The sequence below is a fragment of the Ammospiza nelsoni genome, chromosome 4, assembly GCF_027579445.1.
Source record: "Ammospiza nelsoni isolate bAmmNel1 chromosome 4, bAmmNel1.pri, whole genome shotgun sequence".
Classification (NCBI taxonomy): domain Eukaryota; kingdom Metazoa; phylum Chordata; class Aves; order Passeriformes; family Passerellidae; genus Ammospiza; species Ammospiza nelsoni.
In genome coordinates this window covers 5,611,770-5,637,721 of record NC_080636.1, presented here as the reverse complement: position 1 = coordinate 5,637,721, position 25,952 = coordinate 5,611,770, and the positions used below count along the sequence as shown (strand labels likewise).

General features: G+C 40.4%; 1 protein-coding gene across 1 annotated transcript in view; it reads left to right on the top strand.

Annotated features, from left to right (window-relative positions):
- Positions 1 to 24,772, top strand: part of DNAAF9 (dynein axonemal assembly factor 9) — a 75,618-nt gene extending 50,846 nt beyond the window's left edge. Inside the window, exons 26-37 of the mRNA XM_059470138.1 lie at positions 586 to 674; positions 2,669 to 2,845; positions 4,643 to 4,768; positions 6,716 to 6,753; positions 11,859 to 11,994; positions 12,341 to 12,427; positions 13,838 to 13,944; positions 14,624 to 14,698; positions 14,850 to 15,052; positions 16,615 to 16,680; positions 16,990 to 17,083; positions 18,510 to 24,772. Coding sequence (XP_059326121.1) covers positions 586 to 674; positions 2,669 to 2,845; positions 4,643 to 4,768; positions 6,716 to 6,753; positions 11,859 to 11,994; positions 12,341 to 12,427; positions 13,838 to 13,944; positions 14,624 to 14,698; positions 14,850 to 15,052; positions 16,615 to 16,680; positions 16,990 to 17,083; positions 18,510 to 18,622 — 1,311 coding nt within the window. The 3' untranslated portion in view covers positions 18,623 to 24,772. The remainder of the gene's footprint in view (positions 1 to 585; positions 675 to 2,668; positions 2,846 to 4,642; positions 4,769 to 6,715; positions 6,754 to 11,858; positions 11,995 to 12,340; positions 12,428 to 13,837; positions 13,945 to 14,623; positions 14,699 to 14,849; positions 15,053 to 16,614; positions 16,681 to 16,989; positions 17,084 to 18,509) is intronic.
- Positions 24,773 to 25,952: the final 1,180 nt, after the last annotated feature.

Below are 25,952 nucleotides of genomic sequence, written 5' to 3'. Positions count from 1 at the left end.
ATGGCCTTTCAAGCCGATGAATAAGAGGCAGAAAATGAGGTGTAGATCTTTAAGTGAAGTGTTTTCTCTAATGTCCAGAGAGACTTTGCCCTAAAGCAGGCAGCTTGTTTTTATGAATTGCTGAATAATTTAACTGAATTGTTCTCTGGAACATAAAAGTCCTTTAAATAGCATAGAGGTAGCACATGAGATTTAACATTTGCTGATATTATCTGTATAACAATCCTTTCTCTATAGGGGCAATAACAATTGCCCAGTTTAAGGTGGGCTTTAAATAGCATTTTTAGAGAAAATATTTCCTTGGAACTTCCCAGCTTTTGAAATCTGCTGAAAACAAAGCCAAAGCAGCAGGAATATAATCTTTCCTTGCAATATTGCTGGGGTCTGGTTCAGAGACCATTCTGACAATTAATAAACCCTTAGGAATGTTTTAAAATCTGATTTTAAGGTTGGTTAACTGTGGAATTAAAAAAAAAAAAAGAAAAATCAATATGAATCATAGAAAACAGCCTTTTTTGTGTCTGCACCAGTGTTTCTGTGGTTATTTTGTGTTTAGACTTGCCTTGTCCTGTCCCTGTGTTGCAGGTGATCATCACCATCCTCACTGGGCTGCCTGGGTGCCGTTCCAGCGATCTCTGTTCCTTCCTTGTCACTTTTACCAAGGAGCATGGGAGGTGTGTGCAGCTCTGCTTACACTGATCACCAAAAAACAGCTTGGCATGAAGGAAAAAAACTTATCACTGTTTTATTTAGGTTTTTAAACCTAATTTCAGACTGACAGATTCACCCTTAAATTTATACATTTAGGCGGGAAAACAGTGCAGGAGATTTCTTTGTTGCCTATTCCATTTATTGATTTGTAGTGATTCTTAAATGCTTTTTTTCTTCTTTTTTTTTTGAGAAAAGAGTGTACTAACAGTCCTTGCCACAGCATTGTTTTTAATTTGGCCTGGTTTGAGGTGCATTCAGGACGTCTGTTCTATGGCAATGAGATAAATCTGCTATAGGAATTTGCCACTCTGTGTCTTTATAGAGCTTCTGAAAAATAAAAAAAAGAATCCTACCCTTTTAATTCTTACAGCCAAACACCTTAGCATTTAATCTTAGCTATGTTCTGCACTGTTCTTACTTTTAACTCAGTTTTATCAAGTTGATTCAGAGCAGTTTTTTGGCTCTGTTATAGGGCAAACACGTAAGGTGACTTTTGAAGGTTGTGTAATAACACATCTCCTCATGTTTTCCTGCAAATGTCATTGTTACTTTCCATTTTTGCACTGTAATATTTTCATGCCCAGAGTCTTGAATTGGATTTATCTAATTTTTGTTTACTGCATCACTGCCAGTGATCAGAATTACTCATATGATGTACAGCTTTGAAAAAAGCTGGTGAATATTGTTTTATTTAAAAACAACAAAAAACATCCACAAACCCCTTTGGCAGCCATGTAAAGAATGTGCATATGCTGGAAATGATAGAAAGCCAAATAAATTCCCCTTCCCCACGTGGCACGAGATGACGATGAGAGATGTGAAATCGTTGGCCTTGTCAAACTTCATTTTGGTCTGTTGCTTGAAAATAAGTGTTCTGGTTTGAAAGCAGTGAGAGACTCCAAGTCAGAAATATAATTTATTAGGAAAAGGGAAAAAAACCCCACAAATACATACAGTAATACAAAAGAAAAATCCCTGAGAGAGTCAGAATACAACCTGACACCCTGTTGGTAGCAGTTCAGTTGGAATTGTGGCTCAGCCCTCCTGCAGTGCCAGCTGTGGCTCTGCTGCAGCAGGGATCCTGCACAAGGGGGGAGTTTTCCTCTGCAGCTCCAGGGCTGCTGCAGATGGGCCTGGGCTCCCTCTGGCCATGCAGGGCAGCAGAAAGCTGCTCCTCTGGCAATGCAGGGGGCAAAGGCTGCTGGGGTGTCCCAAAGCTCAGATTGGATCCAGGTAGGAATGCTTGGCTCCTCCCCTGGGCGGAGCATCTCCCCATGGGATGGTGGAATTGGATCAGCCATGCAGGGACACTCACTGGCCATGGACAGAAGATAATTAATGATTAATGGCCCATTAACAGAATGTATGTCACAGATATATTTTATGAAAAATCTTTTCGTTAAGATCTTTTCTCTTGAGAAGCTGAGAGGCCTCAGAAATGAAATGTAAACAATGGTTATCTGCTGCTGTGGAATGCAACAGGTGCATCTTTGACTGGTCTCATGTGGTTGCTTTTAATTAATGGCCAATCACAGTCCAGCTGTCTCAGACTCTGGTCAGTCACAATTTTATTATCATTCTATTCTTTTCCTTTTAGGCCTTCTGATGAAATCCTTTCTTCTGTTTTTTAGTATAGTTTTAATTTAAAATATATATCATAAAATAATAAATCAGCCTTCTGAAACATGGAGTCAAAATTCTCATCTCTTCCCTCATCCTGGGACCCCACCACAAACATAATTAATAATTAATGGTCCATTAACAGCAGATATCTCCCCGGAGGGAGGATTGGCTGTGGAAGAGATAAAGAAAACTGCCCAGTGAACAGGAGATAACTGCTCCACCTCTGACAGATGGCAAATAGAATACAGATTGCCCTCAGTCTAGGAGAATAGGAAGAAAACAGAAGTTTTGTGTGCCAGCTGCTGACCTGCCTTGCTCCCTGTGTGTGCCCCAGGTGGATTGTGTATCGGCAGACCATGGACAGCCCACAGTGCTTCAGTGCCTCCCACTTCCAGCGCTTCCTGGCCGGGCTCCTGGATGCCCAGCAGAACCTTGGGGTCCATCAGCCCACCCTGAAGAGCTCTGGGAAGCCCTCTGGGAAGAACAACAGGCTCCTGGTGGTGCTGCAAGGGTAAGGAGCTGTTGTGTAGAATAAGGCAATTCTGGTTTTTATATGGACCAAACTCAGCTTTTCTGTCCCTGTTGGTTTTGTTGCTCCTGTTAAAATGGTGTCCTTAGCTTTCCTTCCATGGTCTGGGTGCACTCAAAACCCAGAACCCCTCTGTGGGCAGCAGGGGAGGGGGGATTCTGCCCCTGTGCCCTGCTCAGGTGAGACCCCACCTGCAGAGCTGCCCCTGCTCTTAGGTCCCACCAGCAGAAGGACCTGGAGCTGCTGGAGAGAGTCCAGAGGAGGCCGTGGAGCTGCTCCAGGGCTGGAGCCCCTCTGCTCTGGAACCAGGCTGGGAGAGCTGGGGGTGCTCCCAGAGAGAGCTCAGAGCCCCTTGCAGAACCTAAAGGAGCTCCAGAAGAGCTGGAGAGGGACTGGGGACAAGGGATGGAGGGACAGGACACAGGGAATGGCTTCAGATTTAAAAAGGAGAGATTTGGGTGGGATGTTGGGAAGGAATCCCTGGCTGTGAGGGTGGTGAGACCCTGGCACAGCTGTGGCTGTCCCTGCATCCCTGGAAGTGTCCAAGGCCAGGTTGGAGCAGCCTGGGGTAGTGGAAGATTTCCCTGGTTGTTGCTGGAGGTTGAACTAAGGTGACCTTTAAAGGTCCTTTCCAACCCAAACTGTTCTGTGATTCTGACTCCAGAACTGCCAGCAGAGATCAAACTGTCAGAAATCTTGTTGCCTGATAGAGCAGGTGATAACAGAGGAGGGCTTAGTGATGTGTTTTGGATAAATGCCATTTTCCTTGTGGGCTAAAGGTGAAGACTGAGCCACCTACCTGTGTTTGACATTTCCATCTCCAATGTAGCATTTGAGAACCAGGATCATCTTCTGAGTCATTAGAAGGTGACACAAACCAGGGTGAGGGAGGCACTACCCTGACCTGGCTGCAGTGATTTCCAGCTCATCCTTCTCACTGAGGGTGTACAAATGGAGCTCAGCATTTTCTTCATTGTGGTCTATTCTGATCGTGTTAAAAACCATCATTTTTACCATGTTGGAGCCAGATTGATTTATTTTTTTGTATAATTAGTAGGGATGGTGTTAAATCCATTGATGGGCAAAATAACTGATAATCTGGTAGCAGCTCTGGCTTCAGGAACAGAAAATTGGAAGTTTTTAATTCTTTATGGATAGCTGGATGTTGGTGTAGACAGCTTTAGAGCAGCTGGAGTTCTTTAAATATCCCATTCAGCTGATAACTGAATAAAAATTTGTAGATAAAAGTTTGTAACTGGCTGAGAAATAAATACCTGAAATTAAAACTCAGGTTCACCTAAGCCTTGATGTCATACAGAGATAAAATGCAACAGTGATGAAATCCTGATAAAAAATGGATGCATTAGTGGTAGGAACATATTTAAATTGGGATGCTGATAAATGAGAGAGGCTGTTATTTTGTTCATTTTTTTAACTCAAATTGTGCTTAATTTGCTTGGCATTAGGCATAAAATGTTTGTGTTATATTGTGCTTTTTGTGCTTTCTGCAAGCTGCCAGTGTTTCAGTGCAAGGTTTACACTGTTTTTCTCTGGATTGTTAATAATTTAATGTGACTTCTAGTCTTTTTTTTTTTTCCTGGATTTGCTTAATTTGTCTGGATTTGCTTAATTTGTTTGGATTTGCCAAGCTCTGAGCTACTTTCAGTCTCTTTTTGTAGCTCTTTTGGAAATCCAGTTTTCCTCCAAGCCATCAATTTCTTCCTGAGTAGGGAACTGTTCTGGATCTCTGAACCCATTTTTCATTTGGGATTCTTGCAGGTACACTGATGTTATTGATGTTGTGCAAGCTCTGCAGACTCACCCTGACCCAGAGGTGAAATCTTCTTTCATCATTGGAACAATCAACACCTGTGTGGAGCCTCTGAGCTGCTACATGGAACACAGGTGTGCTTTGAAATATTCTTACAAGTTTAAGAGCAGATATGTCAATTTTTGGTATCACTTTAATAATAATTAGTGATTTGTGATGGTTAAAAGCCACTTAAATCCCATAAAATTGCTTAATAATCCATCTTGGAGGAACTTGGAAGTGCTGTTTGGTTTATCAGGATGGCACTTGGTTTCCACTGGGTATATAATTATATAGAATATCAATTGAAGTTCAGCTCCAATAGAAGTTCAGCTCCTAGAAGAATAAATAAATTTTGTGTAAATATAAATCTTCTGGTTAAGGACTTTGTAACTCTGAATAATTCTCTTTTTTGCAATCTTGTAGTAAGGCAGACTAAAAATGGAGATGTGCATCTCATGGGGTATTGATTCTGCCACTACTTTTGGATGTTTAAAAAGAATTTACAGGTTTCAAATATGGAATTGAAGGGACACAGTCCCTGAAATGGGGAAGGGAATGACAAAGCACGGAAGCCAAAGCATTGCAAGTGTTAAAATCTGATATCCTGGGTTACTGCAGAGCCAGGGTGGGGAGGAAATGGTCACAGAGCCAAGTCACTGACCTTTGCAATAGTTTGGTTTCATAGTAAATGTGTGTGCTCCAGACTTCCAACAAACATGGGAATCATTTCTCAGACCTACCTGTAAAATTGTAACACTCCAATTTTTTAATTATGCCTTGCAGCTGATTTGATAAAAGTAAGTTCCAGCAGTTAGAGTTTTTGGAGTTGGTAGCACTGCTTCTGTTTGTGATCCAACTGTGCATCACAGCTTAGAGGAGAACTGCCCAAGCAGTTTCTAAAAGTGCATTCCTGACATTTCCTGGCTGTTTTAAAACACTAACCAAGGTGCTGCTTGTGCTTTGCAGTAGTCAATAAATAGACTTTACCTTGCTGCTTCTTCTTGTCTCTGTGACAAAGATACCAAACAAATATTAAAGACTACATAAAAAAATTGGTGAATTGATGCTGGAGTGCTGTTTAAACTTGTTCTTTCCATAATTCTAGGAAAGACAAGTTCCATTTCTGTTTTATTTTTAACTTACTAATGTGTTACTAGTCCTGGTACTGTGTAGTGTTTAGCAGCAGCAGCCTGCAGTCCTTTCACACTGTTTTTCTCCTCAAGTGCAGAAGCAATTGAAGGCAGAGGCTCAGCCTGTGCTGGAGATTATTTCTATTTTCCTTTGGAGTTTGTTCTGATAAGAATTTCCCAAATAGCCACACAGTGTCCATGGCAAACCTTGCAGTTGGGAAGATTTGGTGATTTCACTGGGAGAATGGAACAGAGTGGATTTCATGTCTGGCTTGAAACTTGCACTCAAGAAAATCAAACCCATTTCTTGCCTCAGAGTTCATCACTGTAGAGATCCAGCTCTTCCATGAGCATGGCATGAAGCTTTTCCCCATTCTGAATTAACAGACCAGGGCAGGGGACAGGGGAAGGGAACAGGTAAATTGCCCTTTTTGAGGTTTTGTGTCCATGACAAAGCTCCTGAAAAACATTGTCACTTGTCTGGCACAGCAACAGAAATTGGCATTCTGTACATCCAGTCTTTCTCTGGAAAGTTCCCACTCTTTAAAAGGCACAATTCTTTAGGGCAAACTTTAAATTCCTATTGTTTAAATAAGAATTCAAATAACATTGAAGCATTTCTGCTTCAATTCTTAGAGTTCTGCTTCTATTTCTTAGAGTACAGAAGAAATTACATGGTGGGAATTAGCTCTTAAATCTGTTACAGAATTAAAACCATCTACAAAACTGATTTTTGGGGGAAAAGTCCTGAAAGACATAACCTGTGAGGATGTTGCAGTTATATGGATTGAGGAAAAGAAGCATGAAAATGGTTTGGTTTGTGAGATTTTGTCAGCATCCAAGTGAATGTAAATGTTTTACTTAAATAATAATATCAATTTTTAATATGTGAACTTTTTGGTTTTTTAGGCTTCTTTTTCCCAAGTTCTTGGACCAATGTTCACAAGGTATGTGTCACTTTTCCTGACTTTGAGTTCTACAGAATTGGTCATTGTTGAAGGAAAAACTGCAAAATGCCCAGGACAAGAGTAGCTGATTTTCTTGCAGTCAACATGCTGCAAGAATTACAAATACCTGAGCCATGTGGCCAAATAAATACCTGTATTTATTATTTTGTGCTATTAATAGATGAGACAAAGAGTCATGATAAACTCTTGGAGGTAAGAACAATCTCTGTCAAACAGGCAGAAAAGGTAAAAATTCTGGAGCATGATCCTTTTTGAAGTCCTCATGTGCAGGATGGGTTTCCTAGAATCATGAATTAAACTGCTCACACTGAGCTGTTGTAACTTGGAGTGAGATGGATTGAACTGGAGTTCCACCCTCCTTTGGGGATGTGTGAAGAAATGGAGCTTTCCTTTCATTTCTGCTGTATTAAAAAGGGCAAAATGAGGGGTGACCTTGTTCCCCAAATCCTCCTCTTGGTGTGGCCTGGAGGGTCCTTGCAGGGTGTTCAGTTTTATTCCTGAAATCAATCACTGGCTGCACTGTCCTCCTTGCCAGGCTTGGGAATTAAAGCAGGATTTGGCATAAATGGGAAATGATCCTTCCTCACCTGCCCTCAAATCCCTGCCCCAACTGTTCAAGGCCAGGTTGGGTTTATTTTGGGTTTATTTTTGGGTTTATTTTTGGGTTTATTTTGTCTTCATATTTAAATGCAGTTGTTGGATAATCAGAGTAGGATTCTGTGCTCTTCTGGTGCTGCTTCAACTCTGATTGCTCTGCTTGGCTGTCAGAGTGCTGCCATCTCTTTTTCATGTGTGAAGAGAATCTTAAAGAATGAAGTTGTGAACAAGCTGGACAGAAAGTGGGTGCTGTTATATAAATCAATATTTTATTTGGGGAAAGTTGGTGCTTCAAATTGGAAAATTATCATGTGTACACCCTCTGGTAAAATTGAAGAGAGCAGGAGAATGTTAAGAATATGAAGAATTATTAATAACTACAGAGAAGTTAAAGGTGAAAATTGTTTTATGAAAGAATAAATAAAACACTCAAAGTTTTGTTTTTCTTGGAGTGAATTTGCACAGACTGGATTGGGTGAGAATTGGTCATTGTTGAAGGAGAAACTGCAAAATGCCCAGGACAAAAGTAGCTGATTTTCTTGCAGTCAAAATGCTGCAAGAATTACAAATACTGGAGCTTAGAGGAATGTTCTTGTGGCAGGGAATAATTTCTCCACATTGCAGTGTTGTCATGCAGTTCTGTGACACAGAATGTGACATCAGGTACCCTAGAGGTCCCTTTGTGGAAAGAAATTATTTCACAAAAATAGGGGTAATTTTTGTGTAAAAGGTTCAGGAGGAAAAGTACGCTTTGAAGTGAGATGTGGCACACTTAAACTTTCCAGACAGATGCAGAATTGTGCCATGTGTGCAGTAATAGAGAATTTACATCTGCATAATTCATAGAATCACAGACTGGTTTGTGTTGAAGGGACCTTAAAGAGCATTTAGTGCCACCATTTAGTGCCACCCCCTGCCATGGCAGGGACACCTTCTACTGTCCCAGGTGGCTCCAAGCCCTGTCCAGCCTCTCCTTGGACACTTCCAGGGATCCAGGGGTGGCCACAATTAAAAGAGAATTCATTATGCTCCACACACCTGGGAATTCATTTTGGCTGCAACAACAGCAAGATTTAATGAGACATTCACACTGAGATATTAGTTCATATTTCTGGAATGCTGTGCACCCCAATATTGTTTGTTTTGCTGTGTCACCAATGGGTCAGGACTGTGTTGTGTTGGTTTTTGGATTTTTTTTTTTGAAGTTGGGATTGAAGGTACTTGAGATGATATTTTCTGTTTAGATTTAAATGTTTATTTTTAAAATTTATACTACACTTTTATAGGTGGTGAGTTTTGTATTTAGTATCCTACTAACAAGGTACAAAATGGTTAACTACTTTTTGTTATAAGGTTTTTCAAGGTTAAACTATCTAATTAAGAAATGATACTTAAATTGTTTTTACTTTTAACTTAATAATTAATTCCTTTAAGTCCACAATGCAGACTTTTCTGTCTAATTACAAAACACTACTCAAACTTATGAAGGACTAGCTCTTGTTCTAAAACTTTTATTTGTTTCATATATATTACTATATTTTAAAACCCTAAACTCTTAAGTTTTTTACTTTGTGATATTATATGCTACTTTTAAGTTATAATTAATTACTTCAAGTCCACAATACAGGCAGACTTTTCTGTCTAATTACAACATCCTACTCAAACTTACGAAGAAGAAGGTGAAGAAGAAGCTTTTGTTCTAAAGCTTTTATTTGTTTTATATCTATTACTATACTTTAAAACCCTAAACTCTTAAGTTTTTTACTTTGTGATATTATATGCTTTTAAATAAATGATACTCTTGTAATTTTAGTGTTATTAATTAATTTTGGAAGCTTTTATGGTCAAATGTCGTGTTTTCTTGGGAGTTAGGGTCTGTTAGCCTCAAATTCTCGGTCTAGAGCTCTAAAGTTCTCTAAGTCTAAAATTCTCAGTATCTAGAGCTCTAACAGTGTTGTACTGGGCTTTGTAGAGATCTGAAGCCAAAACTTTGTGGGTGTGAGAAAAGCCAAGTAGAAATTAATTAGATGGAATTAATTAGACTTTGGAGCTGTGCTTTCTCCTTCTATCTTCACACGTGGGGAGTGAGTTTGTTTTGCCTTTTGGTGCCTTTCTCTGTATCACAGAGGTTCCTGGGGAATCAATGTGGGATTTTCCAAAATTTCTGTTTGGAGAGTCCCAAGACCGACAGAGGCAGTTGGGGACTGGGGAGAACTGACAAAGCCAAAGACCAACAGGAGTATCCTGTGCATACTTCCTTAAATTTCTCCAGAAATTCCTGCCACCATCTGTGTCCTGTAACTCCCTTTTGTCTCTCTTTTCTTTACTTTTTTTTTTTGTCTTTCTGTCCTTTCTTTCTTGCACAGAAGCTGTAAGATGATACCTTCCTAGTCCAAGGGCATCCCTTGTGAAACAATTTCATATAGAACACAAATTAAGACATCACCATTGTTAAATATTCCCATTGTAAGTTTGGGAGCAAAGAGGAGCCATTATTTTCATACAGCTTATGTATTTTTAATCCATCCCTCCTGTTCCTTTCCTGCTTCCATTGAACATGTTATTCCCCAGGCTGCAAGGGTTCTTTTCTTTAGAGGAGTGTATAAATAAAGATTTAAACAAAACTGGGTGGTCTTCAAAATGCATCTCTTAGAAACAGAGATGGCAGTGGCAGTTTAAATAGAAAAGGTTAAATTTGTTCATTACTGAAGCCGTGGAGGCACCTTCCAATTCTCAGGAAGTTGTTTTGTTTTTCTTTGGATTACACTCCCTGGTTTTTTTTTTTTTTTTTTTTTTTTTTTAACTTAGAGCTTTTCCAGCTTATCCTGGACAGTTATGGATCCTCTCTAAGGCTTGGTGCTGCCAATTGTCACAAGGACTCAGTGGCAGCTCTGTGGCACAGCCACAGGGTGGTGGGGGTGATTCAGGAATCCCAGAATGGTTTGGGTTGGAAGGGACCTCAAAGCTCATCTCATTCCAACCCCCTTCCACCATCCCAGGCTGCTCCAAGCCCCATCCAGCCTGGCCTGGAATACTCCAGGGGTAGAATTATTATCTTATTAATGGTATAATTATCTCATTCATATTTTTATCCTAATTTCATGATTAATATCCCCAAACCTGACACTATTTCAAGCCTGCACATGGCTTAAATTTCAAAGAGTGCTTTGCTGTTCTTCTTCCCTTTTCCCCCTCCTCCAAGAGCAAGTATTGAAGACATGGATGTTGCTGAAATTGGAGTGGAAACTTTAAAAGAGAAATACAATGATGGAGATTGGTGCTGTTAATGAAATTCTGGCTTGGAAGGCTCAGTGATGCAAAGAGCAGTGCCTGGGAGTGTGTGGTGCAATTCAACAGCCCCAGAAATATTTGGTGCAGGAATTTGTGTGTAAAGCATCCTTTGCATGGATTAATGTGATTTAAGACTTGTTAAAGACCAGGAATTGGTGTGATCAGTTGTTTCATTTTTGCTTTGAATAGTTGGAGGCAGAGAAAATGCATCCTGGCTCGGTTGTTCCTGGATATTGGAGATTCTCTGTCCTTCCTTCCACTCCACTTGTAGTCACAGGAAAGTGTCAGAGCAAGGCTGCACATCTTGAGCGAAGAAATAACATTTCTTGTAAAAATTACAAAATTGTTTAGGTTGGAAAAGACTTCTAAGATCATCCAATCCAATTATCAACCCAGCAGCACTGCCCAGTTCCCCATTTCCCCTGTCAAGAGCCACATCCACGTGTTCTTTGAACACTTCCAGGGATGGGGGCTCCACCACTGCCCTGGGCAGGGCTGGACAACCCTTTCCATGAAGAAATATTTCCTAATATCTCATCTAACCCTCCCCTGGCACAACTTGAGGCTGTTTCCTTTCCATTTCCTCTCCATCCCTCCCATTCAGGACAATGCAGACATCCTAGGGAGGCACCAAGTGTTGACACTGCAATTTCTTTGAGGAACTGGGCTGAAAGTCAAATCATGTATCATTGGAAAGCAGGGATCCTAGAACTGAATGAACTGGATGGTTTTCTGTTATCTTTTTGATGCCTCATGGGTTCAGTCTTGCTGTCTGAATAAACTTTTGGAGTCTTTAAATACAAAAAATAATCCTAAACCCTTCTCTTGTGGTAACTGAGTGTCCAAAATTCTGATTTTTACCTGTTCAGTCTCTTCCTGCACATTGAATTCATCACACCTTAATGTTCTTTTTTATTCTTTTTAAACTAGTCCTGCTCAAATTGATTCTTGTATGGATTTGTTGTTTTAATTAATTGGTTCTATGGACTGAGTCTAAATTGATTCTGTTAGATGAAAGATTCTCTGCTTGGTTTTTTTTTTTTTGTTTTAGTGGATTTTCTTTTTGTCTTTAATGAAAGAATGCAGCGAAAGGGAAGGAAAATAAGAGAAGAATGGTTGGAATATCACTGAATGGTTTATTAGTCACTGTTTACATGCCTGAACTGTGTAAAATATCCCCTGATTTCCTTCCACAGGACTGGTGAGTAATGTGGTTTTCACAAGTCATGCCACAGAGCAGAGGCACCCACTGCTGGTGCAGCTGCAGAGCCTGATCAGAGCTGCAAATCCTGGAGTTTCCTTCATCCTGGCAGAAAATGGGATTGTAACAAGGTAACTTCCAGCAGGATTTATTGCTTTTGGCACATGGGCCACCAGCACTCAGAAATTCTGTTCTCATGTTTTTACTCTGGTGATTTATAGGAAGGAAATGCAGATTTTTTCTTAATTGCTTCTCGTGCAAAAGGGATTTTCCCTTTACGTTTATGGGCATATAAATACAGGGATTAGGAAATGTGTTTTGTTTGCAGAGTGTGATTTATGTTGCTGTTACTGTCATACTAAAGGAAAAGTGCTCTTAATTTTACTGTCACTAGCACATTATGTTTTAATGTTAGTAGATAGTGGCCATTTTATTTAACTTAGAAAATGAAAAATCTTCATTTTTATCTCTTTACAGGAATGAGGATATTGAACTAATTCTCTCAGAAAGCAGTTTTTCAAGTCCTCAGATGATGAGAGCTCGATATTTAATGTACCCTGGCTGGCAAGTATCTAGACTGAGAAGTATTAAAACTATTTTTCTAATTAACTTGAAGATTAAAATGTTTCACTAACTTCATTTATATATTTTTTTTCCCCTAAGACTACTCATTTGGAACAGGCAGCAGCTTTGTAAATTATTTTTAAGAGAGCTGATGATTATTCTTAGTGGATACAAGATTGCTGCCTTTTTATGGGGGGAAAAGCTCCTTTTTGGCCACCATTTAAATCAATGGCAAGATTACTGTTGCTTTCCAGAAGAATAGGCAAGAACACTGTGGGAATAAACTGGGAAGGATTGGGATGGGTGAGGTCAATAATGACTGGAGTAATTTCATCCTGACAGCTATTCAGCATTACTGGAATGAACTTGCTCTGTCAGTCTGGCCATTAGCAGAGCAATTATTCACAAAAACCAGGAACCTCAGTGACAGCCCTGGCACAGCTCAGCCACAAACCCACGTGGCACCAAATCTCCACTGAACACCGAGGGAGATTTCTCCTGGCTCAGGGCTCTTCACACATCTTGTTGCAATTCTTTCTGCTGCACCTTTTTGGCAGAAATTTGCAGCTCTCAGCAATCATAACTCCTGGCTGACCAGGCTCTGTGCTGGAAACATTTATTTATCATACCTTGCAGTCCTCTGTATCTCTTTATTAATAAAATTGGTTCTGAATTGGATGCAAGTAGCCAAGCAAAGCTACTGGAGTGAAGCACAAGGCTTGGGGTGATGATATTGAATTAATATCATCAGAGCTGCTGGTGGATTGCATGGAGACAAAGAGAGAGAGCAGGAAAAGAAAATATTTCAAACTTTTGGGCAGCTGTTAATCTATTTGATGACAGTATGCAAGAATTGGATCTGGATAGTGTGGAAGAGAAGGAAAGCAGCAAGAACATCAAAAACATCCAGGGAGATCTTTTTGCAGCCTTGTAGTACCTAAAGAGGGCTCATAAAAAAGGAGAAATGTGAGTTTTTACATGGGTAGATGGTGATAGGATAAGGGAGAAGGGTTTTAAGCTAAAGATAAGATATTAGGGAAAATTCTTCCCTGGGAGGGTGCCCAGGGAAGCTGTGGCTGCCCCTGGATCCCTGGAAATGTCCAAGGCCAGCTTGGAGCAACAGGGCTTGGAGCAACCTGAGCTAGTGGAAGATGTCCATGCCCATGGTGGGGGTGGGAATTAGATGATTTTTAAGGTCCATTTTGACTCAAACCATTTCAAGACTCCATAAAAAGGAATCCTGAGTGCTTTGACCAATCCAATGCTGTTGGCAGCACATTTTCACAGAGAAGAAATCTCTGTATTTTCCTTCCTTTCAATCTGTGGTGAAAGAACAGATGGTTTTTGCTGGGTGACAAGCAGAAGCTGCTGTGATTTCTGTGTGTTGAAGGTGTTTGTTTTTGTGTGCAGGTATGAGGGCAGGTATGGGGCTGGGCCTGTGTTCCCTCCCATGGTTCAGATCTGTGTGTGGTTCAGCCGCCCTCTGGAGAAAACAAGATTTGTCACCAAATGCAAAGGTACCAATGAACTTTGCCTGACTTGATTGAAATCCAAGTTTGGAATGCTGAGGGATAGAGGGGAAGGAAGGCACTGATGTAACACAGTTATTTAATCACTGCTGAAGGTGATTTTTAATTTGAAAACTCAGCTTTCCTTCCTAAAAGTACAGTAAATTCTGTTCTTTAGTGTCAGCTCTGGAAAATTGTCCCATGATTTTTGTTCAGATGAAAATCTAATTGAATTTTTGGTTTCTAGGACTGAGACAGCTTCCTGTCTTTGCTTTTTTATTTTATGTCTCATTGTATTTGGGAGTGTTGAAATACAGTTTTATAAGTGACCATCAGCTTCTACTTTTTATGCCAAATAATTCTTTGTAGCTCCTAGAAAACAGACTCAGCTCTAGAGTAGATACATTACCAAACCTTTCCTCTGCTTAGCCAAGTAGTTTTAAAGAGGATTTTACCTCCCACACACACTGTGAGAGTTCCTTATCCCAAACACACCTCATTTCCCAAACTCCAAGGCAAAGAATGAGAAAATAAATGTTACATAGTGAGACTCCAAGGCACATGGCAGCTTTTCCTTTGGAAGCACTGGGATGTGGATTAGGGATCAGTTGCACAGGTTTTACCAGAAGCTCCACCAAAGAGAAGAAAAATAAGTTGAGATAATCTGTTTATCTTCTGTTTCAAACAGCAATTAAGTCGTTGCTCAAGCCAAGTCCTTTTTCTGGAAACATTTATCACATCATGGGCAAAGTGAAGTTTTCAGGTAAGGGCAAATTACTCTGAGGGGTTGTGATCACACTGCACCTAATGGGTGTTTAAAAAAGTATTTCTGTCCTGGATTCTGTCTGCAGCAGTGTTGATGTTAGATTAGATTAGCAATTATCAGGCTCTTCCTTCTGTCTTCTCCTTGTTAGATGCTGATAAAGTCATTGAAGTGTGTCACAACACAGCAGCAAATTCCCTCAGCCTGGTGCCTGTTCCAGAGGGGCCAACTCCTCCTGATTCCAGAAATGATCCCAGAGACTGCAGCAGTCAACAGGAATATTTCCTTGTGTTCATTGGCTGCTCCCTGAAGGAAGAGGATATCAAAGATTGGCTCAGAGAAACTGCAAAACAGGTTTGTGGGCAGGTTTCCTTTTGTTCTGTGCTTGGCATTTCTTAACAACCAAAGGAAAAAAATGAGTGGCTCAGTGAAATGTTTGGGTTTCTTAATTAATCTTTTTTTTTCTTCTACCAAGGTATTGACATTCTAGGGTGCAGATGGATTTCAGGAAGGGGACTAAGAGTTTACAAATGTGTGTTGTAATGTCTGTATTGTTTTAGTGCTTGCTACAGCTTATTCATGGATTGATTTGCTCTTGAATGCTTGAGCAAATGGATTATGTCCAGGATAAACACAGGATGATTTAGCTGAGCTGTGATTGCCAAGGGCTGAAGTGTGCTGTGAAATAAATCTTCTTCCAGTACCTGAATGCTGGCAAAGCTGAAAATTTGTTTTGATTCACTAAATTAAACCTCCTTGGAAGTAATCCACTGAAATGGAGGGTAGAGTCCTGTTCATTTTGTCATCTTTAATTAGTGTATTTCTGCATGGCTGATGTATCCATGCAATGAGGAGTGAGGAACAGGGAATGTGGTGTTGTAGGGAGCTCAGAAGGCAGAGTTTGCACAGAGGGATTGCCACAGCTGATTGACAGAATCACAGATCCATAAAATCCTGCAATGGTTTGGGTTGGAAGGGACCTTAAATCCCATCCAGTTCCACCTCCCTGCCATGAGCAGGGACACCTTCCACCATCCCAAATTGTTCCAAACCCTGTCCAACATAGCCTTGGACACTTCCAGGGGTCCTGGGGCAGCCACAGCTTCTCTGGGCAACTTTTTGGAACATTTGTAAGTTAAAAAATACTCCATTATTACTTCTATATGGATTAGGAGGATTTGCACACAAAAATTTGTATAGGAAGAGAAAAAGTGTTTCCTGCAGACTGTGGCTGGAGCAGTTGCTAAGTTTCCAAGATTTCTGAGGTTTTTGAATTTCTGAAATGCTCAGGTTCTCATCTTCTGTTCCCCTGTGTTAATTCAGGGAATTAATCCATTTTCTGTGCTGATTATCTCATGCTCTGTACTTACCATGGGGGTAAAATATGGAGACAAATGCTTTGCCATGTAAGAAAGCTCTTGGTGGAAATACTACTTAAATTTTATGAAAACTTGGAACTTAAATGCTTATCTCAAGTGTGAAGTGTTTCCTCTTTGAGCAATTCAGGACTATAAACACTTTTTGTACAGTCATGGCTAATTGAGGGTTTCAGATAGCTCTAAGAGTTACCACATGCTGCAGGAAAGAAAAGGATTACAGAATTTCTCAGGCTCAAAATGAAGTTGTTTTTCTTTTCCTGTGCCAGCTTTCTTACAGTAAAGCTGTATTTAAATTGTCTTGTTTAAAATATTTACAGAATTTTAAATTTCTGAGTGTTTTCTGTAAGATCAGTGAATTTTTACTTTTGCTTTCAGAATTTAGTTGTGAGTACCTTCATGGAACTGAATAATTTGAGAAATGATTTTTTAAAAATACATGTTTCTATGTGGTGGTTTGGGGTTTTCTTTTGTTTTTAATTTATTTTTTAACCAACTAACCTGTGTTATCACATAACTGGAATCTCCTTCTTCATACAGAAACCTCAGAGGAAAGCCCTGAAAACCAGAGGAATGTTAACCCTTCAGGAAATCAAAAACATCCATGTGAGTAAAAGCAATAATTTACCAACCCTTCTTTTGGCTGGTTTCCCTTAAATATCCATCTGGATGACAGAGCACCTGCCACAACAAGTGTGCTGAGCACTAAATTATTACAGCACTTTAGGAGCTGTCCAGGAGGGATTTGAGGTATAAATCTGATCTCAGAGCTCCAAATTCACTCTGGAAAGCAGGAGAAGGTGTAAAATTTGCCATCTTTGGTTGCTGTAATGGCCTTTTAATTTTCTTTTATCTATTTGAGTTTGTAAGGACTGTCTCTACAGGTGTTTAATTTAAATTCTTTTCCTGCTGCAGGTGAAACGCCACTTGGATCCACTCCCAGCTGGTTATTTTTACAATGGGACTCAATTTGTGAATTTTTTTGGTGACAAAATGGATTATCATCCATGTATCCTTTAAAATGGGGGGTTTTGGGGAAGGTTTTAGGTAGGCAATGAACTGTGCAGCTCTGAAATGTTAAGTGCCAAAGCAGATATGGTAAAGAACCAGTTCCTTGCCAGCTAAAGCTTAGTTGTAAAGCCTTTCTTGAGAGATAAGATCTCAGAAACAGAATAGAACCAACAAAACAAACCCCAAACTGCCCATGAGCTCATGCAGGGAATAATTTATGGACCACAGCTTGTCAAAAAAATATTTTTCAAACCAAATAGTGCTGTAATAGCACTGAATGCCTGGGCACGACTGATAAAACTTCCAAATGAATGTAATTTCATGTGTGCACACACTCCAGTGAAAACAATCATATTTTTGTCCTTAGTTTTACCCTGAAATTCCTTGCCAAGGTTCTTCTTGTCCTTGGTCACCACCTGGGGACCTGGCTCAGTGGTGGCCATGGCAGTGCTGGGTTAACAGCTGCCCTTGGTGATCTCTGAGGGCTTTTCCAGCCTAAATGATTCTGTGATTCTCTCATTTTCATAACTTCCTTTTGCTTTTGTCTTTGGTCACCAACTTCCAAATTGGTTTTATAACCCCAGTTTAGTTTTCACAGTAACTTCTCCAAACTTGGTAAAAATCCAGGTGATGCTGCTTTGGAATAAGAACAGAATTATTTCCTGTGTCCTGTGGGACAACTTGAAAATTTTAAGCAGATTTCTGTCTGCAGGACACAAAACCCGACAGCAAATTTGGACTTCACTGGAAAATTGTTGATGCCCCATCTCTGGAAGTGTCCAAGGCCAGGTTGGATGGGGCTTGGAGCACCCTGGGATAGTGGGAGGTGTCTCTGTCCATGGCAGGGCGTGGGATGAGATGAACTTTAAGCTCCTCCCAACCCAAACCATTCCAGGACTCTTCACTCCACCTCCCCCTTGGTGTTTGGCAGGGAAAGCTGCAGGCCTGGTTAAGCGTTTCTGGGGGATTTGAGTTTTGGGCAGTTTTAAACTTTTAAATAGCTGGAAATGTGTTCAGAGTCCTCAGATAGTTTGGTTGGAATGGACCTTGAAGCTGATCTCATTCCAGCACCTTCCATGGATGGGGAGTCCAAAACCTCTTTGTGTAACCTATGCCAGGGCCTCACCACCCTCCCTGGGAAGAATTTCTTCCTAACATCCCATTTAACCCTGCTATGGTTTTGCTGTTCTTAGATCTTCCTTCTGGCAAAATAATACCCCTTTGTGCTGCTCCTTTATTCCCTGAGTTGGGGTAGCTCTGACTTCTAGAAGTTCTAGAGAACTTCTGTAGAACTTCCAGAAAGTAATATATTGAATTTCTGCTTTCACTGAGTGTCCCAGAACTGGCACTTCCTTCAAACCTGGATGTTCTTTTCTACTAAACTCCATTTGCACAAATGTTCTTCCTTCACCTTTCCCAACCAGTAATGGACCAGTTCATGAATGATTACTTGGAAGAAGCCAACAGGGAAATTGAGAAGTACAACAGGGAGCTGGAGGAGCAGGAGTACCACGACCTCTTTGAGCAGAAGATTTAAGCACGTGGATCCTGAGTGTTCCTGTCCTTGTGTCAGGAACCAAAAATGCTCTTTTGTCCTTCTGGCTCACAAGAAATCAAGTGAAATGTTTGTTTTCAGCACTCCTTCCCAAACTAAGGGATTGTTCCCCTGAGGTTGGCATTTAACATGGTAACTGCTTAGCTGTTTGTACTGTCAGGATTGCTTCCACTTCACCTTAATTCCAGACTGTCCAAAGCATCACCTGGAATCTCTGGCTTGTGGTGGAAACGTGGGAAAAAGAAGAAGAAGGAGGAGAAAAGAAGCAAAACTGGATTTATTTCCTAAAACAAGGTCAGAATGTAATTGTGGAATTGGGCCATGGTGCAGATATCAAACAATCCCTGGGTGTCCCTTGGAAATCGTTGCACAGGAGCATTGATGGTCAGGGGGGAGCTCAGGGTGTGGGATTGGGGTTCCCAAAGCGAGAAATGGGGGAACAGACTCGGAAGAGTCCCCAATCCCAGAACTCTTTGGGTGTTCCTGAAGCAAAAAATGGGGGAATAATTAAAAAAAGTAAGAGAGTCCCTAATGCCACAGCTGCTGGGATGTTCCCAAAGCGAGAAATGGGGGAACAAGGGGAACAACTCAGAAAAATGCCTAATCCCACAGCTCTTGGTGTGTTCCCAAAGCGAGAAATGGGGGAACACTTTCTCAGAGTCCCTAATCCCACAGCTCTTGGTGTGTTCCCAAAGCGAGAAATGGGGGAACAAGGGGAAAAATTCAGAATTGAGTCCCTAATTAACATCTGTTGGGATGTTCCCAAAGCGACAAATGGGGGAACAGTGGGGAAAACTCAGAACTAATCCCTAATCAGTCCCTAATCAGCAACTGTTTGGGTGTTCTCAAAGTGAGAAGTGGGGGAACACTTTCTCAGAGTCCCTAATCCCACAGCTCTTGGTGTGTTCCCAAAGCGAGAAATGGGGGAACAATGGGAAAAACTCAGAATTGAGTCCCTAATTCCAGAGCTGTTGGTGTGTTCCCGAAGCAAGAAATGGGAGAATGATTCAAAACTTGGAATCCCTGAATCTGCAGCTTTGGGATGTTCCCAAAGTGAGAAATGAGGGAACATTGGGAAGAACTCAGAATTGAGTCCCTAATCCCAGAGCTGTCAGAGCATTCCCAAAGTGAGAAATGGGGGAATGGGAAAAGCTTGGATGAGCACCTAATCCCACAGTTGTTAGGATGTTCCCAAAGTGACAGATGGGGGAACAATGGGAAAAACTCAGAATTGAGTCCCCGATCCCACAGCTCTTGGTGTGTTCCCAAAGCGAGAAATGGGGGAGTAACAGTGGGGATAACTCTGAAAAGCCCCTGATCCCAGAGCTGTGGTGTGTTCCCAAAGCAAGAAATGGGAGAATGATTCAAAACTTGGAATCCCTGAATCTGCAGCTCTTAGGACGTTCCCAAAGCGAGAAATGGGGGAACATTGGGAAAAACTCAGAATTGAGTCCCTAATCCCACAGTTTTTAGAGGATTCCCAAAGCGAGAAATGGGGGAACAATGGGAAAAATTCAGAATTGAGTCCCTAATGCCAGAGCTGTTTGTGTGTACCCAAAGCAAGAAATGGGAGAATGATTCAAAACTTGGAATCCCTGAATCTGCAGCTCTTAGGACGTTCCCAAAGCGAGAAATGGGGGAACATTGGGAAAAACTCAGAACTGAGTCCCTAATCCCAGAGCTGTCAGAGCATTCCCAAAGCGAGAAATGGGGGAACACTTTCTCAGAGTCCTTAATCCCAGAGCTGTCAGAGCAATCCCAAGGGGAAAATTGTGGAAACAGTGGGAACAACTCAAAAAAGTCCCTAATCCCAGAGCTGTCAGGGTGTTCCCAGAGCGAGAAATGGGGGAACAGTGGGGAAAACTCAGAACTGAGTCCCTGATCCCACAGTTTCTGGGGCATTCCCAAAGTGAAAAATGTGGAAACAGTGGGAACAACTCAAAAAAGTCCCTAATCCCAGAGCTGTCAGGGTGTTCCCAAAGCAAGAAATGGGGGAACAATGAGAAGAACTCAGAAATGAATCCCTGGTCCCAGAGCTTTCAGAGAGTTCCCAAAGTGAGAAATAGGGGAACAATGGGAAAAACTCAGTTGGGCACCTAATCCCACAGCTCTTGGTGTGTTCCCAAAGCAAGAAATGGGAGAATGATCAAAAAATTTAGAATCCCTGAATCTGCAGCTCTTGGGATGTTCCCAAAGCGAGAAATGGGGGAACAATGGGAAGAACTCAGAATTGAGTCCCTAATCCCAGAGCTGTCAGGGCAATCCCAAGGGGAAAATTGTGGAAACAGTGGGAAGAACTCAGTAAAGTCCCTAATCCCAGAGCTGTCAGGGTGTTCCCAAAGCAAGAAATGGGGGAACAGTGGGGAAAACTCAGAACTGAGTCCCTGATCCCACAGCTGTTGTTGGGTTCCCAGAGCAAGAAATGGGGGAACACTTTCCATAGTCCCTAATCCCAGAGCTGTCAGGGCAATCCCAAAGGGAAAACTGTGGAAACAGTGGGAACAACTCAGTGAAGTCCCTAATCCCAGAGCTGTCAGGGTGTTCCCAAAGAGAGGGATGAGGGAACCCTCCCACCCCCACCTTTGCCAGGGCTCAGCCCATCTCAAACCTCAGCACAGTTTGAGTCTGCACTCGAAATTCTGACTTTAAAGAAAAGCTATTTATACATTTCAGGGTGAAATCAGTGGAGAAATCTTTAATTTCTTCCCAGTGCTCTCATTGGGATTCTTGAAAATATTTCCTGGCTGGCTGCAATGTGCACCTTGCTTAGATTATCCCTGGAGGATTCCTATTGCAGTCCTAAAAATGAGGCAAGGCAAGGCAAGGAGGAGATTCTTCAGCTGAAGAATTCCTTTTCATGAAGATAAATGATTTCCAAAGGTAAAAAATAGCAAAGGATGTTACTTGAAAGAGGCAGGAACTTGTTTGTGGAGCTTCCAGAAGAGTTTGCACGCTGTAACATTTCCCTGTGCTGGTGAGAAATCAGCTTTTTAAATACTTGCAACAGAATTTTTATAGTTCCTAAATGATAGAACAGGAATGCTGGCAGCCTGTCCTGACTTAATTCAGTATCATTTTAAAGGAGGCTTTATAAATCCCTGCCTGAAGGATTCTAAAGTACCTTAGCAGCTACTTACAGGTAATTATTGGAGTTTATTTGAATAAGCAGATTATTGCAGCATGCATGTGTTCAGAATTTAGGCGAGAGCAGCCCAGCAGGAATTTTTTATTTTCATATTCCTTTGCCTTAGGGACAGCTCAATCTTTTACTGCAACTGCAGCTTTTCTTTCTGACCAGATGTTTGTGATACAGCAAGAAATGGAATGAAAAATCTCTTGCAGGACGCTTAAAATAATTCAAATGTATCTGCACAGCCTCATCCCGAGGCAGGAAAATGAGATTTAACCCCTGCCATCAAACTTGAGGCTAAATTAGAGTTTATACTTTGCTAAGAGATGTATTTTTTACCTTTGGAACATGAAATAAGTGAAATTTCAGTAACCTGAAGCACATTTTAGATGGTTTTGGTCTCCATTGCTGGATGCCTGTCCCGTGAGTGTTGCACAGTGCAGAGGTGGAATTCCAGGTGCTGCAGGCTGGGATAGAAATATTGATAAGGTTTCATTCCTTGCTTTCCTCTTAGATTTAAAAAGCTGTCTGAATTGAAGACTTTAGTATTTTATTTTTATTTTTTTTTTGCACACCACGAGACTTTATATAAAAACTACTTGTATCCTGTTAGAGGCCAGTAAAAGCCAGCAATTAGTTTGTGTTTTTAGGCTTTCCTGGGGTATTCCCTGGATCACAAGTGTGGAGCATCCTGATAAAGCTCGTGAGTTTTATCTATGCATGGCTAAATTTTAGTCTTAATATCCTGTAGTGCCTGTAGAGCAAAGGTAGCTAGCAGGGGGTTTGGGGGGGCTGCCAGGGGTTTACAACTAAATCCAGTTGGTTGCATGAAATGATTTCACAGCCCAGAATTTTTTAGGAATCCCAAAATTCTGGTGGTGGTGGGGCTGCAATAAAAAGGGGCATTAGGAAATGGAGCTCTAATTGGAATTGTTTTGCCAATGAACTCAGTGTAAACCCAGCTGTTCCAGTCCCAGTTCTCTCACCTGCAAAGCCATATTTTTAGAGTAGTGGGATGTGATGTGGGAAGAAATTGCAGTGGTTGGGACAGCAGGCACGTGCTGGAGGCTTTGTCTCAACTCCTGAGTGGATACAGAGTAGATTTAAGTGCAATTGATTGAAAATAGATGAAGATGCTGTAGCTGATTTTTGCTCTGCTGAACTCTTTTTAAGAACTCCAATTTGTGCAGCTCTCAAATCAATATGGATATGGGGCTTGATCCAGCTGGAATTCCAAGCCCTGTGAACAAAAATAAAAGGAAATAATTGGGTTGTGAGTGTGCAAATTGAGATGTTCCTTAAAAACTGGAGCAGGAGAGCTCGGAACAAAGGCCTAGAACCCTCCTGTGCTGTGCTGCATGTGCTCTATGGTCATAGCTGTGTATTACCAAGACCTTTCACCAGACTGGTACTGGCTCAATTCATGTATTTTGGTATTGAAAGAAATTGATTACCTCAATTTTTATCCTTTATTTTTAAACTGTGACTTTCAACCGTTCAACCAGAACAAAATAAAGAGAAAAAAAGTAAATAAAAATACCGAAATAGTGAAACTGTGACAATGGTATCCTTTAAATGTAGTAGTGCCTTGCAGATGACACCATTTGTTCCCCAAATAAATGGATGTCAGGGGTTGCACCACCCCTTTCTTTTTTTTTAAAGGAAAATAACGGTTTTGGTGAAAGGACTTAAAAAAATTTAAATTTAACCTAGTGACAAATATTAGCACAAATGGTTAAACTGTTTAAAAGAAAACTCTTTGAGGACTGAAATGCCTGATGCTGCTGTTGAAGAGCAGTTGCTGATTTTTTGGGAGTCAATTCTAACAATCAGCAGTGCTTTTTGAATTTATTATTTTCTTTTTTTTTAAGAAGAGTGTAACTTTTGTACTCTGGTCAGAGCTGTTTGTACTGTATGGAATCCCCAGCCCAGGGGATTTGGTGTCCTCACTCCTTGGAAGTCAAGGTGAGGATGAAACTCGAGGTTTGAACAATTTTTTCTACTGTATAATTAAAAAAAAAAAAAAAAAACAACAACAAAAAAAAAGCACCATTTCTAACCCACTGATGTTTGGATACAGCAAAAGTGCCATTACACCTTTCCTTTTCTCTTTTATTGTACTTGGAAAAATTTGTGTCCAGGCATTCCTGAGCTTGGGAAGCGCTGAAGAGTCCTCAAGGGGTTTCCACGCTTTGCTGACCTTTGTTAGCAGCTTGTGGTGGTGTTTTTTAATTTCTCCTCACCGAGAATGAGTGTGATCAGAAGTTACTGAAGTTATAGGATTCAAATGTGACAAACTTAGCAGGGGAACCTTTGCAACTTGAGCCGCTCTGCAATCTGGGAGTATATTTGAATTTGAAGCTGTGCAATTTGGGATTAATCCAGTTTTACACTTTGCAATTAACACACCGGATTGCAGGGAGGAGTTGAGTTGCATGTGAGGGTTCCCTAATAAGTTGAATTTTTTTTTTAATTATTGTTATTTTTTAATTGAAACTTGTCTGAATTTGCACAGATTTAAGCTCTGGAATACTTTGGTATTCTTGAAAAGGGAAAAAAAAAATTGTGACTAGTATAGTGAATTGTGAACTGTGAGTTGGTAGAACCACAAGGTTGGTCTAATCTTAGGTTGTTAAAAATGTACCTCAGAAAGCTCGTGAGAAATTGCTTCATTTTTACCCAACAGCCAGATCCTGGTGTAACACTTCTCACTTTTCAATGTGCCAAAATTCACTTTTATACTAGTTCTCAATGCTTTAATATTTGCAAGTCTAAGTGAAAAACGTGTTATTTACAAACACTACTGTAACTTCAGTTCAGCTGAATGGTGTGATTGAAGCTTTTTGCCTCTCGTATTTATTACACAACTTGATTCAGTAAATATAAAATTACCTTTCCATTTATTTTTGTATTGTTTTACATGTTTATACCTGCAGTTTGTGTGACTTTTACACCTGTAACTCAGATGTGATGGAAAGAACCAATAAACAGTATCCATCCACTGCCTGGCTTTGATTCCTTTCATAAACTCACAGGTTCCTAAACTTGGAGTGGTTTTCATTTAAAGTTTTTAAACTGGCAGAAAGGTGAGTTGTTTGCATTCAAATGAAAATATAAAAATTTAAGGTTTTATGGGGTATTTTTAGCTGCTATTTTAGTTTAGACCTTCTTGCTTGAGCTTTTAATTGGGTAAAATTCAAACTCAAAACTGCTTGAGCTTTAAATTGGGTAAAATTCAAAAAGTCAGGCTTTGACACTAATAAACTCACAGGTTCCTAAACTGGAATTTTTAAACTTTGAATGGTTTTAATTAAAAATTTTTAAACTGGCAGAAATGTGAGTAATTTGTATTCAAATTAAAATATAAAAATTTAATGTTTTGTGGGGTATTTTTTAGCTGCTATTTTAAATTTAGCCCTCACTTGAGCTTTTAATTGGGTAAAATTGAAACTCAAAACTGCTTGAGCTTTTAATTGGGTAAAATTCAAAAAGTCAAGCTTTGACTCCTTTAATAAACTCACAGATTCCTAAACTGGAATTTTTAAATTTGGAGTTGTTTTCATTTAAAAGTTTTAAACTGGTAGAAAGGTGAGTTATTTGCATTCAAATTAAAATATAAAAAGTTAAGGTTTTATGGGGTATTTTTAGCTGCTATTTTAATTTAGACCTTCTTGCTTGAGCTTTTAACTGGGTAAAATTCAAAAAGTCAAGCTTTGACTCCTTTAATAAACTCACAGATTCCTAAACTGGAATTTTTAAACTTGGACTGGTTTTCATTTAGAATTTTTAAACTGGCAGAAAGGTGAGTTGTTTGTATTCAAATTAAAATATAAAAATTTAATGTTTTGTGGGGTATTTTTTAGCTGCTATTTTAAATTTAGACCTTCTTGCTTGAGCTTTTAATTGGGTAAAATTCAAACTAGAAGAAGATTCATCTGCTTTGTGCTGCTGTCTGTTTTTCAGCAGCTGTGTGTGAGCATAAATTGATATTTACATATTTACAAATACGGGGAGGTGCTAAACCTTCCTCCTTGTGCTCACAGAAACGAGGATGCAGCGTCAGGATCCCTGGATCTCAAATCTGGCTGCCATGGAGAGGGCAATCCCACCTTACCCTGCTTTCCCTCAGGGGCTGAGCATCGATCACATTTTTGCTGGTTAAGCTGAACCTGCAGCTGATTT